Source organism: Haliotis cracherodii, unplaced genomic scaffold, assembly GCF_022045235.1.
Source record: "Haliotis cracherodii isolate W230 unplaced genomic scaffold, xgHalCrac1.p SCAF_4, whole genome shotgun sequence".
Classification (NCBI taxonomy): Eukaryota; Metazoa; Mollusca; class Gastropoda; order Lepetellida; family Haliotidae; genus Haliotis; species Haliotis cracherodii.
Window position 1 is genome coordinate 69,244,277 of NW_027266297.1, and position 21,026 is coordinate 69,265,302.

The window sequence follows — 21,026 nt, forward strand, 5'->3', positions numbered from 1 at the left end:
GTAAGAGGAGACTAACAGGATCGGGTGGTCAGGCTCGCTGACTAGGTTGATGCATGTCATCGTATTCAAATTGTGTGGATGTCATGATGTCAATCACCGGATTGGCAGGTCCAGCCTCGATTATTTACAGACCGTCGTCATATAGCTGGAATATTGCTGAGTGCGGCGTTAAACAAACAACAACAAAAAATATTGATCGACTTATACATGATATGTCATGTAGTTTATTGATAGACCTACAGCATGACGTATCGTGTAGTTTATTGATAGACCTACAGCATGACGTATCATGTATCATGTAGTTTATTGATAGACCTACGGCATGACGTATCATGTAGTTTATTGATAGACCTACAGCGTGACGTATCATGTAGTATATTGATAGACCTACAGCATGACGTATTATGTAGTTTATTGATAGACCTACAGCACGACGTATCATGTAGTTTATTGATAGACCTACAGCATGACGTATCATGTAGTTTATTGATAGACCTACAGCGTGACGTATCATGTAGTATATTGATAGACCTACAGCATGACGTATCATGTAGTTTATTGATAGACCTACAGCATGACGTATCATGTAGTTTATTGATAGACCTACAGCATGACGTATCATGTAGTTTATTGATAGACCTACAGCATGACGTATCATGTAGTTTATTGATAGACCTACAGCATGACGTATCATGTAGTTTATTGATAGACCGACAGCACGACGTATCATGTAGTTTATTGATAGACCTACAGCGTGACGTATCATGTAGTATATTGATAGACCTACAGCACGACGTATCATGTAGTTTATTGATAGACCTACAACACGACGTATCATGTAGTTTATTGATAGACCTACAGCGTGACGTATCATGTAGTATATTGATAGACCTACAGCACGACGTATCATGTAGTTTATTGATAAACCTACAGCATGACGTATCATGTAGTTTATTGATAGACCTACAAGTGCACACTGTCAACGGACGTGCATAATGTAAAGGTGTATATTGTCCTAGACTAACATTTAGTCTCTGAAATCTTATATTACACAATATCCACCTTGACTCTAAAAATAAAATAAAATTTCCTTTGCTGATTTCAGAATCATGTGGAATAGAGCTAGCTTGAGCTGGCTAGACTTGCTTTTCTATGCGTTTCAAGATTCTTTTTTTCATAAGATAAATATATTCCACGGTCATGGTGCAGGACTAATATTGTCCCGCTGATATCCCGCTAATATCATCTCCCGCTGATAATGATGTGGATAGAATACGAGTTGGTCACTATAAAATACCCGTAAAAGTGTACACCCCTCATCTTAGAGCCCCGACCCCGGACATATAATCCGGGAATGTCAACCTCTAGCGGTTCACGTGATCCCGAGGCACAGACCCAGTGACAAAACGAACCAACGCCATTGTCCACTTGTTGAAACTCAATCATTTAATTGTCATGTTTAACAATGAAAAGTATGCAGTTCGTGTATGTGAAAGATTTAAACAAAACATTGACCTATGACCAGCGATAAAGTTCTGCCCCACCCTCCAATCTGTCTGTAGCCTGCGCCGTATACATCACCCCCACTGTAGAGTGTATATTAGCACAGTGGGTTAAGCCACGGGTATCAGTGTCCGCCTGTCTCAGGTTCGAGTATATAGGTGTCACATGACCCTCTCACCTATTCTGCCACACCTGCGATAAGACACACAGTACAGCCGAAGCTGTCTGATGCTGTCGGACGTCCGTCGTCGCTGTCACCGTGAAAAGGACCGACTTCATAAAGCTGATACCCAGGGCCACGCCAAAGCTGATTAAGGTGTATCATGGCCATATTAAATCACGGCTGTAGTACCTCGACCCTGGGCGGGCTGACATTGATAAGACATTAGGCTACAACTTTAAGTATAATAACATGAGAAGGTGATACACACACTGGCGGACCAGCACAGACAAGGGGAAGGTACACAAGGAAAACAAGTCGTTGATACCGGGGACAGGCGATAGTCTTGAAGCCTTGTCAATATTTGCCGTAAAATAACACCATGACAACATGGATATAATTTAATGCCCCACCGGGAAGCGCATCATTTTGCAATCCACAGCTGACCAACACAATGCATGGTGTTCAAGCTGTAATTTAAAGAGGATTATTTGGCAAACAAGGAAAGTGAAAAATTATTAGTTTTCTCTGTGATTTAGCGACCCGGGTCGGCACTTAATGCGAAACTTGATCAAATACGAGATTTGGTATGATTCGAGCCTTTGTCGGATGCAAGGCTTTATAGATACTGCTTGTACTATTATTACATGGAAATGTTTCGGTTCGCCTTTACGTTATTCCCACATAAAATCTATAAGCCTTTACGTTCAGGGGCGGTCGGGGAGCCTAGTGGTTAAAGTTTTCGCTCGTCACGCCGAAGACCCGGGTTCGATTCCAGACAATGTGTGCACCCATTTCTGGTGTCCCCCGCCGTGATATTACTGGAATATTGCTAAATGCGGCGTAAAACCGTACTCACTCACTTTACGTTTCAGTCATTCGCGTATTTTATGTACATCTTGCATCGGTGACAGAAGGAGTGGGAGCCAGGAGGTAAACCATGACGTCCTTTTGATGCTACCCGCCGTGCGAAGGAGGGGGCGGTGGCTGAGCGGGGGGAGGGGGGAGGAGGGGGGCGGGGGCGGGGGCTGGGCGGGGAGCGGGGGGAGGGGGGGTGCATCAGGGACAAGCGAAGGGGCGTGCCCTCGTGGTGGGTAGCGCTCTGTCATTTACCTATATGAGATTCTAAAGTTAGATTATACGCCGTGATTTAGACTGGACCAGCACCATTCAGACACACTACATCCGTGTCATTGCGTCACAGCCTCCATGGCGGACCGTGTGAAAAACCAAAATCTAAATAATTATTTCGATCCGTTGTTAAACCCGTCATGGTGGCGCGGACCCAGCAACGACCCACCACGTCATCACCGCAGGTCTGTAATTATCACGTGATTTCGGGGAGTATCTTTGAATACGTACCTCCTTCCTTACGCCGAGGTCAGGGGGTCAGGAAGGGGGTGGTTATCCAATCACACCTGCAAAGGGGTACAACGTGACTCTTATCGGCATTTCAAGGCCGCATACTTCCGCCACTTCAAAAGACATTAAGTCGTTAAGTCCTACTTTACGGCAAATAACGAAATAGCATTGAAACTATAATCAGGGGTTGTATATATGTAATATATTGGGGTTAGGAAACACTTCAGTTTTATACTTCGGGTGTAGTGGGGCATCCATTGTGGTGTTGACTTTAGAATTTGGCTGTGAACACATTAAAGTTCTGTTTGTTTGTTTGTTTGTTTGTTTGTTTGTTTGTTTGTTTGTTTGTTACGCCAAAACAGACCTATTTTAACCCTGATCTTCACGGGTCAAGTGCAGTCTGAGTTGGCGAAGGGACAGGTTTATATCTACATAGTTATAGTGATACCCGTCACTAAAAAAAGGGTGAGATGTTTCATCTATGAAACCTAAGTGTATTAACATATATCCCCGACGAATGGGCCAACATCTCAGTTTGATTAATTCAGGCTTCACTGGAGATGGGGCAGATCTGTATATCTATCGTTCAGGAACCCGTTCCACAAAGCGATCTTAGTGTTAAGTTGGTCGTAACTCCCATACTTCATCATAGGCTGACGATCAACGTAGCACTAAAGTCGGTTTGTGGAACGGGGCCCAGGAACAATGAATGTGAGTAACGTCAGGCCAACATTTAAGTGATATACCTACTGTGAACGTGTGTGAGTGAGTATGGTTTTACGCCGCTTTTAGCAATATTCCAGCAATATAACGGCGGGGGACACCAGAAATGGGTTTCACACATTGTACCCATGTCGGGAATGGAACCCGGATCTTCGGCGTGACGAGCGATGGTTTAAACACTAGGCTACCCGACCGCCCCTCGAACGTAAGTATACTACTCAATAGAAGGTAGGGAACATCCGATACTACCATACTACTACCCAGATAAGGAGACAGATTCACTATAGCGGTATGGAAGAAGCGGGTGTTCTTTCACTTCTTTTGTGTAGTATATAGTCTTGCGGAATGTGTAAACGATGGTACAGAATCCATCCTCTGTTTAAAAGTCTAAACATTAATGTTTTGAAAACGTACGTTATATATCAATTGAGACTTTTTTTCAATGAGCTAGACTTGCCTAGAGACCTGGAATCACGTAAAAACCTCTTCCCCCAATGTTGGTTTGGGACTAGACTTACGCTTAGTCTCTGAAAATATATAATTTTGATGGAAACAAACAACAATTTAAATAGAAAAGGGGCCAGTGAGAACTTTTGGAAAATCTCGTCTTGCTTAGGGTAAGCATTACAGCAAGGGCTGGGCTGGGCGAAAGAGGATATAATATGGTTCAGGGACTGTGAGACAGGCTAGTTTGGGACACGAACATAGTGGAGTCAAGTGACTAGGCCCATATGTTGGTTGTGACGCTTCAATGTGGTCTTGTGGAGATGCACGGAATAGTCATGTAATCTGGTGTTCGTGATGAACCCCAAATTTGATCTAGCTTTATCTATTGCAGAGTAAAACAAACGAATCGTGACGTCACGGGAAGCACATGGCCATATATATGTCCATGAAACATCGCCCAATCCACTATCCAGACAATCCAGACCCGTGCAGCTGACATTCTCCTCTACACAACACTTGGGATCGGCTGCAACAAAAGCCAGGAGATCTTACACCGACCAAACCGTTTGTTCCGGGTCGTGGATAGACCATTCCACATCATAGAGTGATCATAGAGTGATGGGACACGTGACCTGGGACTTGGTCCACATGGACGTTGTGGCGAGCTAGTTCGACTACAGCCGTTCTCCTGGGTATCAGCAGATTGAAGACACATGGTGCAAGCTTACCCGTCCCTCCCACATCTGTAGTCACGCCTGTGTTCCGATTGACGATAATTAATGTGCGCATTTATGTGTGCGTTATATTAAGAATGTTCAGTTGGGGGAAATTAGACAAAAGACAGGAACTCTAAGACAGATGGCGCCGTTCGCGACAAACAAGAAGACCGTTCTAATTAGGATATAGCTTGATCATTGTAATTAAACATTTGTCTGACGTGGATCTTGAACGCCTGCACACCACCAAGAAACAATGGCGGAAGTGCTCGGCTCGGCGTTCGGGGCGGCACACCTGACGACGCTCCACTAGTCGGTATAAATATTGAATACATCCCTGTGTCGGCCTGGGTCTCTGGGGTGCGGATGGTGTTGGGTTGGGGCTTCAGCTGCGGTGCAGCGCGGGGAGGGGGGGGGTCGGGGGGTGGGGGGGGGGGGCACGGCACAGCCTGCTGGGACAATCGTCAGCTGCACCTCCGCCATAGCGGCGGAACGACTCCACACTGCTACATCAGACGATATCTAGCCAGGGATATATACGGTGTCAGGGAACCGTACCTGGGGTCTATGTCAGACAATATCTAGCCATGGTTAGATTTAGTCAATAAACGGGCAGTTTCAAGTTTATATCCGGGGCGTTACCGTGATCTGCTCTCATTTGACACCGTAAATACGTATATGTCAGCTCTCTGCAGGGTCGTACCGTGATCTACTCTCATTTGACACCGAAAGTACGTATATGTCAGCTCTCTGCAGGGTCGTACCGTGATCAATCAATGGTACGGATGATATTTTTTTTATTTACACTGTCGCCACGATTACAAGATGCAGTTGCTTGGTGCTACCAATATTTCCTATGACGTTGTCAGTCTCACACCTGTTCCACAACTATCCTTGTATACGGTACTTCTTTGATGTATTCTTCCGTCGTTCAGTCAGCTGCGCCCCCCCCCCCCCCCCCCAACACACACACACACACACGCTGTCTGGTAATTCGTAGAATTATCTAAGTCAGTTAGTTGGTAAGTAGTTGAGCCACCGCCAGAACATAGACCGGCAGGTGTCACGTATTCCCAAATATATTTGAATACATGTTAAAACCAATTTCTTAAACACTTAATAGAGAAAACTCGCAAGATCCCCAAGTCCATAATTAGAATAAACATTTGTATAATGGCTTTCCACTGACTTTCCACTGATTTAGTCGTATTTCTGCCTGTTCGTCCAGGGACCTGGTGCCCTAATAGATACTGCTAATAACATGACCGATTTCACAACCACTTTTAATTCAAACTTTTCTAAGTAATGAACACGAAAACTCGGCAAGGACGAACCGCGGGTTGATCGCACTTGTTTACACTGGTAATTGTATACTTCCTTATATAACAGTTCAATAGGAGGATATTTGACGTTTTACAGTTTTGAATAATTTCATTCGCCAGCACATGTTACCATTTGTGCATTTATCATTAAGTTTGGAGAAGGAGTCCTATGTATCGGTGTCTAATATGACCACGTGTCTCGTGGGGCGAACTGGTTCCAACTCTGCTGATGGACTTTTACTTCGCCCGTCATGGAGTTACAACTGTTCTTATGTTCGACCACATACAATACAGTAAACTACGGTTATAACGAATACGCTTATAACGAACTGACGGATATAACGAACTTACTTTTTTGGTCCCGACTATTTGCTGTATATATGCTTATAACGAACTACGGTTATAACGAACTAAAATTAGTAGTCCCCTTGAGTTCGTTATAACCGTACTTTACTGTATTATCATTTGGAAAGATAGATGTGTTTGTTTGTTGTTTAACGTCGCACTCAGCAGTAATCCATCTAATGGCGGCAGTCTGTAAATAATCGAGCCTAGACCAGACAGTCTGGTGATTAACATCACTAGCTTCGATCTACGCAAATGGGATACGGTGACATGCATGAACCAAGTCAGCGATCCTGACCACCCGAATCTGTTAGTCGCCTCTTACGACAATCGTAGTTGCCTCTTACAGCAAGCATGGATTGCTAAAGACATATTCTACCCGGTTATTCACTGGTCTCATTTGGAAAGACATCAGTCGTAAATATATATGACAGAAATGGCGTACGATAGTGTACTGATATATTATTTCTCCTCTCCAGACGATGACCCTGTGGTTGATGATGGTGAGGCGTACTGTCGGGGTATGACGCTACACAATGACGGCCAGGTGACGGAGAGTCATCCGTGAAGAGTTCCCTATGTGATTACTCGAGGTAATTGTTTAGCCAGATCAATCACTGGGTTGTCTGGTCCAGACTAGAATATTTACAGACCACCGTTATATAGTTGGAATATTACTGAGTGTGGTGGCGTTCAACAAACAAACAAACCAAACCAAAATTTAGCCGTGTTAGTGTTGAGGCGATTACAACGTGAAAAAGTAGAGGTCAGCCTTATTAGACCAATAAAGGAAATAAAGTATCCCTAGAGCGTCGAACAGAACCGTGAACCCTTCTCTACTCGCCCATCCCTAAACCATCCACCCCGTAACAATCTCCCAGCGGACCCTTCCCTGCTCGCTCCCCTCGCACACCTGAAGTATCAAAACCAATCGTAAACAGTCCCAATGCTACAATCCCCTCCCCCACTCCCCCTCCCCCTCGCAATCAGCTGTTCTGTTGAATACATGGGAAGAGCGGTGTTACGCAGCCAGCGAGCTGGTGGCTTGTTTACATGGGTCTCGTTGTGTAAAGCCCTGACGCCAGTCTGTCTCGCGCGCACCTGGGCCGCTCGCCCGGCGTTTAACGCACATTCTTTCACATGTCGGCTCCAGCCTCGAGACGGAGATGACAACAGCGACTGCCTTACTGGTCTCAAGGGTTATTAAGTCTGTTGCGCAAGTCGAACTCAGCCCACTTGTAATGAGAAGTCTTGCCTGACCTAATGTTACTTAATGTTTTCACTGATTAACGCTGTAAACCGTCTTTCAACACTAACAAAAATAGTAATTGCTTTTTATTCTTCTTTCGGAAGTTTTGATACGCCAGGTTTAAGAATTAAAGGAGTAATGTGTTTATAACCCGGGGACAAGACGTTTCACATGAGGGGTAGGTACGGTTATAGGGGGACGGTGTTCATATAGTCCTGGGGGTGACTGCAACCTTGGAACATTTTGCCCGTGGGACGTCATTCATATTCCCACTTGCATACGACATTCTCTTGGATTTAACTACCTTCCACGCGCATCACTGAATAAAGAATCAAGATTTTTTATTGTACAGACTCCCTCGTAGGGCAGGGTACAGACTAGCTACATCTGGGAATAAATATGACATGTTTTTTTATGCAATTTCCTATCTTGACTCATCATATATTCCCTTGTTTTGGTGAACATTTTACTTGGCTTTGCATGTGTTTGAGATGGATTCCACCGGTGGGTCAGGACAGGTTCACCTTTTCGCGAACACCTGGTGTCATCACTATTTGATAGTGATTCATGAATGCTGATTCATTCGGATTTGTAGCTTGACTCTGCTTTCACCAGAGATTCCTTAATAATCATGGACAGGGTTTTGTTATTTTTAATTAATTATTTATTGTGAATTTGCGTCAGAAAACACTTATCATGTAGCAGTCCTGTTGGTGAGGGAGTAGACTAACGTCTAGTCTCTGAACTGAACATATCGTACTGAAAAAAAACCAGTTGTTCAGTTATCTTAATAAAAATATAATAAAAGGGAGCCCAGTGAATCTCTTCATTTTCAGATACTGCAGTAATCTAGACTTGCCAAACATTATAGACTTGCATGGGCTGTATTTGATATATATTTGTATCAGGGTCTGTAAGACAGACTAGTGATGGAGATGTGGAATATGGATATCATCTACGGTCATCATTCATCATCTGCATTCGTCATCTATTTTAATACATCGTCTACATTCATCATCTATTTTAATACATCGTCTACCATCATGAACTACATTCGTTTTCTTCCCCCTCAAGCGGGCACTTCCCTCTATGATAATGTACACAGCGTGTAATTCAATAGTTTAACATATCAATACTGACGAGCCTGACAGCTTACATTTTCTTCGTTGAAATTAGAATTTGTTTTGTGTTGAAATGTGATCAGTTTCTATCGTCTGCATGTAACGAGGCACATAGCTGCTGTTCCTTAGTATCGACCCTGCCCTGCTAATTGCCCGCCCGGGGGTGGGGATTGACTGCCATCATTACGTCATCAGCGTATAATCATTGGCATAGCAATCAGTCTGTACTTCTTATACGATAAAGGCACCTTGATTATTATTGCGCTATCGCGGAGGTTCAACATTTGGATAAACCGTTTTAAACCTTTGTCCAGCCCTGTTATCCTCGAGGCAAAGAAATTCTATCGTTTTATATGCTACCATAAAAGGGTGGCTACCCCGTTTGTTACGGCTGACTGATGACTGTGTCCACACACTGTTGTTTAAGACGTGTTAAAATGATGGGACAATACAAATATGCATGTGATTACGGCGACTGTATCACTTTTCCGGGCTCTGGGCGGCGGGGTAATGTAGTCACTCACTCACTCACCCAGACCACCCACCCACCCACACACTCACTCACTCACTCACTCACTCACCCAGACCACTCACTCACTCTCACTCACTCACCCAGACCACTCACTCACTCACTCACTCACCCAGACCACTCACTCACTCACTCACTCACTCACTCACTCACTCACTCACTCACTCACCCAGACCACTCACTCACCCACCCAGACCACTCACTCACTCACTCACTCACTCACTCACTCACTCACTCACTCACCCGCTCGCTCACTCACTCACTCACTCACTCACCAACTCACTCACCAACTCACTCACTCACAGTTAAAATGTTTCTGGAGAAAACATGTTGAATCAACATGACTACAAATTGTATTCTGCTATATACATAGTTTACAGCTTCAAGTAAGTACATGTGCTTTTACACAAGGAGATCGGCGTCCTGTACGGCTTGTTGTGGAGAGCGGATAACATGTCCGTATGTCGTAGTGATGTTGCGCGGCTATGTTTTCAATCAGTGACGCCCATGTTGAGTGAGATAGGTTTACGCTGGACTAATGAAGCACATGGTTTTGGTTTTAATTATCATCATGTTCTCATTAGCTCTTGGCTCAGTTTATAATTTGCACCAGACATCAACAACAACGACACAAGTCACAGCGCACAGTGCACACCGACCAGCTTCGTTGTGATCTGACATGCTGTGTGCTGTTGGTATACTAACAATGAGGACAGATAATATTTTGCATCACACGGTGAACCAAACTACTTTCAAAACACACCAGGTTCAACGTCGGTGTTTTATTGTGCAATCGTTTATCTAAACCTACAACGTAGTCTTTCAAAATCATCTTTGTTACAGTGCTGTCCGAATTTTGCCTAAAATGTATTTTATTGGTTTGTCAGACTCATAGACATATAGACATATATATTATATTTATGTGTCACACGTTGTATGTGTACACATTAGACATAAAAACTTGTGTAAATACATACAGCAGGTCATGAAAGGCCGATAAGACACAATGGACATTCAAAAACATTATTTATATAAAAGAATTATAAGTTATAGGATTGCAAAACCCGATAAAAATAAATTAGTTTTTTTAAGTACGTTTTATTACGTCACGGTGGGGTGTGTCGGCTCAAATCTAGGACTGCCGGTGTAGGGGCGAAGACAACGTCTGCAACGTCGTCAGCATCTTAGCTCTGGGTCATCCTAGCAACGTCGTCAGCATCTTAGCTCTGGGTCATCATAGCAACGTCGTCAGCATCTTAGCTCTGGGTCATCCTAGAAACGTTGTCAGTATTATAACTCTGGGTCATCCTAGCAACGCTGTCACCATCTTAGCTCTGGGTCATCCTAGCAACGTTGTCAGCATCTTAGCTCTGGGTCATCCTAGCAACGTCGTCAGCATCTTAGCTCTGGTTCATCCTAGCAACGTTGTCAGCATCTTAGCTCTGGGTCATCCTAGCAACGTCGTCAGCATCTTAGCTCTGGTTCATCCTAGCAACGTTGTCAGCATCTTAGCTCTGGGTCATCCTAGCAACGTCGTCAGTATCTTAGCTCTGGGTCATCCTAGCAACGTCGTCAGCATCTTAGCTCTGGGTCAACCTAGCAACGGTGTCAGCATCTTAGCTCTGGGTCAACCTAGCAACGTCGTCAGCATCTTAGCTCTGGGTCATCCTAGAAACGTTGTCAGTATTATAACTCTGGGTCAACCTAGCAACGCTGTCACCATCTTAGCTCTGGGTCATCCTAGCAACGTCGTCAGCATCTTAGCTCTGGTTGAGACCTCTCTGACGCAGACAACACAGTTGTGGTACATTGTAACACTAAGCGCTGCGACGACGACGACGAGGGACGTTGTGGGCGGACACCTGGGGATTGGCGACTCACTTCCTTCTTTTCCATAACAAAAGCTGCTCGAATTTCGTTATCAGTCAAGTGATAAGCGTGTAGGAAATGTAATTGTCTGACTGGTGTTGATAGTTCTAACAGAATGGTTTTCATGCCGACAGTTGTGCTCCCACCTGGCATCGATTCCCAGGGAAGGAAGTTCAACGTCACATGCGATCACCTCACACCCGGAAGTGGCCGACTCTTCGTTTCCTCGTGAACGAAAATACCCGGGAATTCCCCACCGCTATCATACCCACGATCCTGCCTTCATATATTTCTAAATATTTGCACACAAATCCAGGGAAAATAATTGTTACCTTGATATTCTTCCTTAACCTGATTGTCAGTCCTAGATTGTCCATTACATCATCTTACCACCCTCCCTGGACCACCCTCTCCCCACTCCTCACCCCCTCTTCCACTCTCACCCACGCCCACGCCTACGCCCACGCCTACACCCACGCCAACGCCCCCTCCCCTCACCAACCCCCCACCCCAACCCCCCACCCCAACCCACCGAACACACACACCCATACACCCACGCGCCAACGCCAACTCCCCTCACCCCCCCCCCCCCCCCCCACTCCGACACACACCCATACACCCACGCACACCCACCCACGCACTCCCTCACTTTTATTCAAACTTAAACTGGTTGAACGCTTCTTCCGCACAAACGCGCGCAGTCGCTTCCTACATCGTGTCCACGACGCGTCCAGCGCTTGATGGTGACTGACACGTACGTCTGTGTACTTCAAGCCCTCAATGGTACAAGCCATTATGAAAATGTATTCCACATGTTCTAGCCAGCTGTGTCGGTCTGCAGAGTTGACACTCCGTCTAAACAGGCGTCATCCACGTTTATTTACCAGCTAGTGCATCCAATAAACTTGATGTGTATTACGCAATTGATTAATTCAAATCACACGTGCAGTAATCAACACCGGTGATGTGATCGCGCACCTGCAAGTTGATTGATATTTACACATTAGTGGAATATTTCCCTGGTTAACGAGTGTCCGTGTGGACGACAGCCCAGTCCAGTAGATCACCCAGCCCTTGTGTGTGGGTACTGTCTTGTATATCATTGTTCAAATGAGATAAACATGGTTGGTTATAGGCATATTCAGTTACATTTGGCGTGTCAGTAAAACATACTCACCGACAAACGAAACGCGAATACCATTCATGTTGGTTAATATGTTAAGAATTACTTATATTCAAGAGGTATTAGATTGTTTCGACGCACATCGAACATACCTGTGTGAATCGACGCTCATGAATACATCACATGTGATGTAATAGATCCATGACTCGAGATGCACCATTTGTCTCGTGCAGGATTAGCGTTCGGAAATTGCACGTGCAGCTTATCGTGATAAGAATAAAGACACTCTGTGGCAACACTTGACTGATTGCCATTAAGTAGCACACACTGGAAATATCTCTTCTCGACGTTCATACTTCTCTAAATGTTTCTATGGTTTGCGTTTCTTTGGAGGTGAGTATATATAAGAATTAGACCTGATACATGGCTAGAGAGGGTTGAAGGCAGGTTGTATTGTGATACAGGGATGGGGGGGGGGGGGGGGGGCGTATGAGGCGGGGGGAGGGGCGGAGGTGTTTGTGTAATTTAGTGGGGGGGTGGGGGGGTGGGGTGGTAGGACGAATTGCAGTCCTGCGCCATGAGTGCGGAATTTGTATATATACTGCTTTAAATACTTACTATAGCAAGTCCAGATCAAACTAAACCAAGTCTAAACTCCTATGAAAACAGCAGAGAAGGAAAGGCTCTTCGTTTATTTGTTTTTTAAATTACGATTTTTTAAAAGATATATTTTCATAGTCTAGACAGGTGGTTCTTTGGTGCACAGGTACTCGTTACTGGTCAGTTAAAGAAAGCGTATACCCCCATTATATAAGTTCTCTACTTATATATGGGGGGTATACAATTTTATTTACTGACCAATAACGGGTTTCGATTCATGAAACTGACCATGCAGCAATACTCACGTGACCTAGAAGTTAATCGTCACCTGACACCAAACAACAGAAAATTACTTTGATCCCTTATCAACTTGCTGTGGCATCAGCTAATGTGTAAAAGATTCGGTTTAATCGTTTCTTCATTTGTTTGTTTTTATTTCCCTTCCTTTCCCCCGGGCTGTGAGTGGCCTGGGTGTGAGGGGGGTACAGGGTAGTGTGTCCACGTATAATCTACCCATTCGTACTGTGTGTGGATGGTGCTTACGGTCATCATAGCCAGACTGATCAACACAAGGCGGGCGGTGGGGCCATATGATTCCAGTTGCATAGGGCCATAGAATCTTTGGTGTACATCGTTGTATGTGCAGGAAAAAGCAGGAAATAGAATCTAAATAAACCTCTATGCATCTGATTTCAATGCGCCATTTGTGCAAGACGGCACTGCGGAATATATACACCGCTATACCAACACCAGTTTGTGTTATACTAATATACCTACATTGGGGCTTGTATAAACCGATATACCCAAACTGGAAAATGTCTGCCTAACTGTACCATCTCGTTCTCTGCCAAACTGTACTATCTCATACACTGTCTAACTGTACCATCTCATACACTGTCTAACTGTACCATCTCATACACAGTCTAACTGTACCATCTCATACACTGCCAAACTGTACCATCTCATACACTGCCTAACTGTACTATCTCATACACTGCCTAACTGTACCATCTCATACACTGCCTAACTGTACCATCTCATACACTGCCTAACTGTACCATCTCATACACTGTCTAACTTACCATCTCATACACTGCCTAACTGTACCATCTCATACACTGCCAAACTGTACCATCTCATACACTGCCTAACTGTACTATCTCATACACTGTCTAACTGTACCATCTCATTCACTGCCTAACTGTACCATCTCATACACTGTCTAACTGTACCATCTCATACACTGCCTAACTGTACCATCTAATACACTGCCTAACTGTACTATCTCATACACTGCCTAACTGTACCATCTCATACACTGTCTAACTGTACCATCTCATACACTGCCTAACTGTACCATCTCATACACTGCCTAACTGTACTATCTCATACACTGCCTAACTGTACCATCTCATTCACTGCCTAACTGTACTATCTCATACACTGTCTAACTGTACCATCTCATTCACTGCCTAACTGTACTATCTCATACACTGCCTAACTGTACCATCTCATACACTGCCTAACTGTACCATCTCATACACTGTCTAACTGTACCATCTCATTCACTGCCTAACTGTACTATCTCATACACTGTCTAACTGTACCATCTCATACACTGCCTAACTGTACTATCTCATACACTGTCTAACTGTACCATCTCATACACTGCCTAACTGTACTATCTCATACACTGTCTAACTGTACCATCTCATACACTGTCAAACTGTACCATCTCATACACTGCCTAACTGTACTATCTCATACACTGCCTAACTGTACCATCTCATACACTACCTAACTGTACCATCTCATACACTGCCTAACTGTACTATCTCATGCACTGCCTAACTGTACCATCTCGTTCTCTGCCAAACTGTACTATCTCATACACTGCCTAACTGTACCATCTCATACACTGCCTAACTGTACCATCTCATACACTGCCTAACGCAAAGTAGCAAATGCTTCAGACTCTCATTCGAAGAGCTAAACTTTATTGTGGGAGGGGAACGATCACCTTGACAGAAAAACTTGAATCGTAATCGAGATCGTCCTCTAACACAGCATCCCCCCACCGGCTGACCCTGGCCAGCGAGGGGACCGCACACCCTGGCATCAGGACGATTTCGGTTCACAGGTAACCGACTGTTGAGGCAATCACGGGCCTCAGGTGTGCGGCGTTTCACATACTTGAGTATCTGCATGGCGCCAGTCTGTCTCGCTGACGGCGGAGTCGGCCCTCACAGGTGTGTGGGCTCAATAGCGCTACAGGTAACAATAGGCCGCTCTACCCACCTGCACACAACTCCATATACATCTAAATACCAATATCACTTATACCCAAAACATACAACTACGCTAATACACCGCGGGAATGCACTTTTTACAATTCGTTTGACACAGGATTTGCAATAAACCACGTCGATTATGAGAAATTTGATTGAGAATGAAACGCCATTGAGGGAAGAGACGGTTAGAATACGCCATTGAAGGATTTGTTTGCACGTGTGATGTCATGTTTAATAGCAGCCCTTTATCAACACTCTTTGCTGAGGTGAACATGTGGGAACATCGGATAAATCCATCCTTGACCAGACGCGATGGGCCGACCGACACACTGGATGCAGCAGAACAACACATCCCCGAACGCGTTGTGGAGCAACAACATTCATCATACTGTAAACTACGTTTATAACGAACACGCTTATACCGAACTGACGGATATAACGAACTGTTTTTGGGTCCCGTCGATTTGCTGTATATAGGGTGTATATGTGCCTATAACGAACTACGGTTATAACGAGCTAAAATTAGTGGTCCCTCTTAGTTCGTTAGAACCAAGGGGCGGTTGTGTAGACTAGTGGTTAAAGCGTTCGCTCGTTACGCCGAAGACCCGGGTTCGATTCCCGACATGGGTACAGTGTGTGAAGCCCATTTCTGGTGTCCCCCGCCGTGATATTGCTGGAATATTGCTAAAAGCGGCGTAAAACCATACTCACTCACCAACACGCCCCCATGTACCGTCACCAACACGCCTTCATGTACTGCCACCAACTCGCCTTCATGTACTGTCACCAACACACCTTCATGTACTGTCACCAACACGCCTTCATGTACTGTCACCAACACACCTTCATGTACCGTCACCAACACGCCTTCATGTACTGTCACCAACACACCTTCATGTACTGTCACCAACACGCCTTCATGTACTGTCACCAACACACCTTCATGTACTGTCACCAACACGCCTTCATGTACTGTTACTAACACGCCTTCATGTACTGTCACCAACACGCCTTCATGTACTGTTACTAACACGCCTTCATGTACTGTCACCAACACGCCTTCATGTACTGTTACTAACACGCCTTCATGTACTGTCACCAACACGCCTTCATGTACTGTTACTAACACACCTTCATGTACTGTCACCAACACGCCTTCATGTACTGTTACTAACACACCTTCATGTACTGTCACCAACACGCCTTAACGTACTGTCACCAACACGCCTTAACGTACTGTCACCAACACGCATTCATGTACTGTCACCAACACGCCTTTATGTACTGTTACTAACACGCCTTCATGTACTGTCACCAACACGCCTTAACGTACTGCCACGGACACGCCTTCAAGTACAGTCACCAACAAGCCTTCACGTACCGTCACCAACATGCCTTAACGTACTGCCACGGTCACGCCTTCATGCACTGCCACGGACACGCCTTATTGTACTGCCACCAATACGCCTTCATGTACTGCCACGGACACGCCTTCAAGTACAGTCACCAACACGCCTTCACGTACCGTCACCAACATGCCTTAACGTACTGCCACGGTCACGCCTTCATGCACTGCCACGGACACGCCTTAACGTACTGTCACCAACACGCATTAACGTACTGTCACCAACACGCCTTCACGTACTGTCACCAACACGCCTTAACGTACTGTCACCAACATGCCTTAACGTACTGTCACCAACACGCCTTCATGTACTGCCACCAACACGCCTTCATGTACTGCCACCAACACGCCTTCATGTACTGTCACCAACACGCCTTCACGTACCGTCACCAACACGCCTTCACGTACTGTCACCAACACGCCTTCATGTACTGTCACCAACACGCCTTCACGCACTGTCACCAACACGCCTTCATGAACATGTCACGGTCACGCTTTCATGTACTGGCATGGTCACCGTCACCAACACGCCTTCATATACTCTCTCTAACACGCCTGCATGTACTCTCACCAACACACATTCTCCCAGAACCCTCGTACCTTCTCCTAGGCCCTTCGCACCTTCTCCCAGAACCCTCGTACCCTCTGTCAGAACACACGCACCTTCTGCCAGAACCCTCATACCATCTCCCAGAACCCTCGCACCTTCTCCAAGTACCCTCGCACCTTCTCCCAGAACCTTCGCACCTTCTCCCAGAACCCCAGAACCTTCTCCAAGTACCCTCGCACATTCTCCCAGAACCTTCGCACCTTCTCCAAGAACCCTTGCACATTCTCCCAGAACCCTCGCACCTTCTCCCAGAACCCTCGCACCTTCTCCAAGAACCCTTTCACATTCTCCCAGAACCCTCGCACATTCTCCAAGAACCCTTGCACATTCTCCCAGAACCCTTGCACATTCTCCTAGGGCCTTCGCACCTTCTTCCAGAACCCTCGCACCTTCTCCCAGAACCTTCGCACCTTCTCCTAGAACCCTCGTACCCTCTGTCAGAACACACGCACCTTCTGCCAGAACCCTCATACCATCTCCCAGAACCCTCGTACCTTCTCCTAGGGCCTTCATACCTTCTCCCAGAACCCTCGCACCTTCTCCAAGTACCCTCGCACCTTCTCCCAGAACCTTCGCACCTTCTCCAAGAACCCTCGCACCTTCTCCAAGTACCCTCGCACCTTCTCCCAGAACCATCGCACATTCTCCCAGAACCCTCGCACCTTCTCCAAGAACCCTTGCACCTTCTCCAAGAACCCTCGCACCTTCTCCCAGAACCTTCGCACCTTCTCCCAGAACCCTCGCACCTTCTCCAAGTACCCTCGCACCTTCTCCCAGAACCTTCGCACCTTTTCCCAGAACCCTCGCACCTTCGCCAAGAACCCTTGCACATTCTCCCAGAACCTTCGCACCTTCTCCAAGAACCCTTGCACATTCTCCCAGAACCTTCGCACCTTCTCCAAGAACCCTTGCACATTCTCCCAGAACCCTCGCACCTTCTCCAAGAACCCTCGCACCTTCTCCAAGTACCCTTGCACCTTCTCCCAGAACCTTCGCACCTTCTCCCAGAACCCTCGCACCTTCTCCCAGAACCCTCGCACCTTCTCCCAGAACCTTCGCACCTGCTCCAAGAACCCTCGCACCTTCTCCAAGTACCCTCGCACCTTCTCCCAGAACCATCGCACATTCTCCCAGAACCCTCGCACCTTCTCCAAGAACCTTCGCACCTTCTCCCAGAACCCTCGCACCTTCTCGCAGAACCTTCGCACCTTCTCCCAGAACCCTCGCACCTTCTCCAAGTACCCTCGCACCTTCTCCCAGAACCTTCGCACCTTTTCCCAGAACCCTCGCACCTTCGCCAAGAACCCTTGCACATTCTCCCAGAACCTTCGCACCTTCTCCAAGAACCCTTGCACATTCTCCCAGAACCTTCGCACCTTCTCCAAGAACCCTTGCACATTCTCCCAGAACCCTCGCACCTTCTCCAAGAACCCTCGCACCTTCTCCAAGTACCCTCGCACCTTCTCCCAGAACCTTCGCACCTTCTCCCAGAACCCTCGCACCTTCTCCCAGAACCCTCGCACCTTCTCCCAGAACCCTCGCACCTTCTCCAAGAACCCTTGCACATTCTCCCAGAACCCTCGCACATTCTCCAAGAACCCTTGCACATTCTCCAAGAACCCTTGCACATTCTCCCAGAACCCTCGCACATTCTCCTAGGGCCTTCGCACCTTCTTCCAGAACCCTCGCACCTTCTCCCAGAACCTTCGCACCTTCTTCCGGAACCCTCGTACCTTCTCCCACAACCCTCGCACCTTCTCCTAGGGCCTTCGAACCTTCTCCCAGGACCCTCGTACTTTTTCCCTAAAACCTCGTACCTTCTTCGAGGTTCTCTTTCCTATTTTGATAAGGAAAACATTGTTTCCTCGTACACCCTCTGTTTCCCCCCTGTCGGCGCGGTCAGAAGGAAACACATCCACGAGGCCTGGGCGGCCTGGAATACCTGTAGTCTGATCTCTACTGTGTTGAGCACCGTGTTGTCAGTTGCCCCTACACGATTGTTTAAACACAGTTGTAGAAAATTTGACACACTGACCTCTGCACTAAAAATATCTCTTTGCCTCCCTGCGCAGTCTGTGACGTGTAACGCACCCATTGGGTGGCGCTGTGATGCTGTGTAGCGGCACGTGCCGGTATTGACAGACTGTCAGATAGGGGGAATGTTGGCGGTAATCCTCTGCTCCAGCCGTCGCTGCCACCAAACCAAGAGCAAGGCAAAGACGGTGATATTTCTCATATATCCCATCCGCAAACATTCCGCCACTGAGATATTCTGCATGCGTTCGGAAATAGAAGCAAGGCCGGCTATAGGGCGGTTTCGTCGTGTGTGTTTGGCCTTTCCTTGCTACTCTTGTCTTAAGCATGTCAACTACTATCGCTAATATTTCCACAGCGTCAAACACCCGTCCAGCCCCGCCACATCAACATACCGCTGACACCGTCTTGTTTTTAAGCAGGCGTGTTGTTGCATGGTATTTAATTTAAAAAATCGGACTGAACCCTTTAACTTAATAGGCCTCCATACTATCATGCGACATGTCTTCAAGATGTCCTCACGTTGCCCCAGGTCGTTTCAGATGTCCATGGTACCGTAATTTGCTGTGAAGAGTATTAAGCTTCCGTTAGCTGTGATAGGACACGGTGATCGTGGGTTCGTATCCCAGATCAATGATTGTGATTCTTGGTCTGTCAGCTTCAAATTTATAGACCTCAAAGACCTGCATTACGTCTTCCTTCCCACGATGAATTGACACGCCGTGATAAAACTGGGATGATGTAATTATGTTCAAAGCGGCATCAAGTCCAACTCACTCACTTGGGTTTCATGGTTGGTTGGTTGTTTTGTTGTTTAACGCCGTACTCAGCAATATTCCAGCTATATGACGGCGGTCTGTAAATAATCGAGTCTGGGCCAGACAATCCAGTGATTAATATCATGAGCATCGATCCACACAATTGGGATCGATGACATGCATCAACCAAGTCAGCGAGCCTGACCACCCGATCCCGTTAGCCGCCTCTTACGACAAGCATAGTCGCCTTTTACGGCAAGCATGGGTTGCTGAAGACCTATTCTACCCCGGATCTTCACGGGGGTTTCATGGTACAGGATATTAAACGCAGTGTTTATTTCTTTCTTATCCTTTAACACATACATATTGATTGTATATGAACCTGGAAAATGTCCTGTGTGGCGCATGTATGCTCTGTGACACATTCGCGAATAAGGAACGTGCAGCTAACAGGCTATCTTCCTGTTTAAGAGGAAACGTTGCCATAACGAGGAACTGGACGGGCACCTTGCACACCTGTTGGTGACGGTGATAATTGATATCGATAGTTGACTGATTTAGCTTCCTTGAACGTGATCAACAACCCCACCCTACCCCCCGCGCTCGTCTGATCCCCTCCCCACAGATAGGAAGTGATGTAGGGAACTCAGCCGATCTGTCGCGGCGGACAAACACTCAGTGCTAGGCGCCATATAACTGCTTGTATTATCATTTCAAACACTTGCCTATTTAATCTGCCAATACCTACAACCTAGGGAACAGTTATTCATTGTTAACATTTTGCCGAATTTAAACATGAGAGCACAAGAAAGAAAGAAAGAAAGACGTAGAAAGGTGGGGTCTGCTGTAAAGATTTTTG

The 21,026-nt window shown here is 46.1% G+C and overlaps 1 protein-coding gene across 1 annotated transcript; it reads right to left on the reverse strand.

The window, feature by feature from the left end:
- Window positions 1-17,728: 17,728 nt before the first annotated feature.
- Window positions 17,729-19,630, reverse strand: LOC139479630 (golgin subfamily A member 6-like protein 22). The gene is made up of 4 exons (XM_071262471.1): window positions 19,467-19,630; window positions 19,193-19,331; window positions 17,891-19,030; window positions 17,729-17,791 (listed from the first exon to the last, which is right to left on the reverse strand). Exons 1-4 carry the CDS (start codon window positions 19,628-19,630, stop codon window positions 17,729-17,731), a joined length of 1,506 nt encoding a protein of 501 aa, XP_071118572.1.
- Window positions 19,631-21,026: the final 1,396 nt, after the last annotated feature.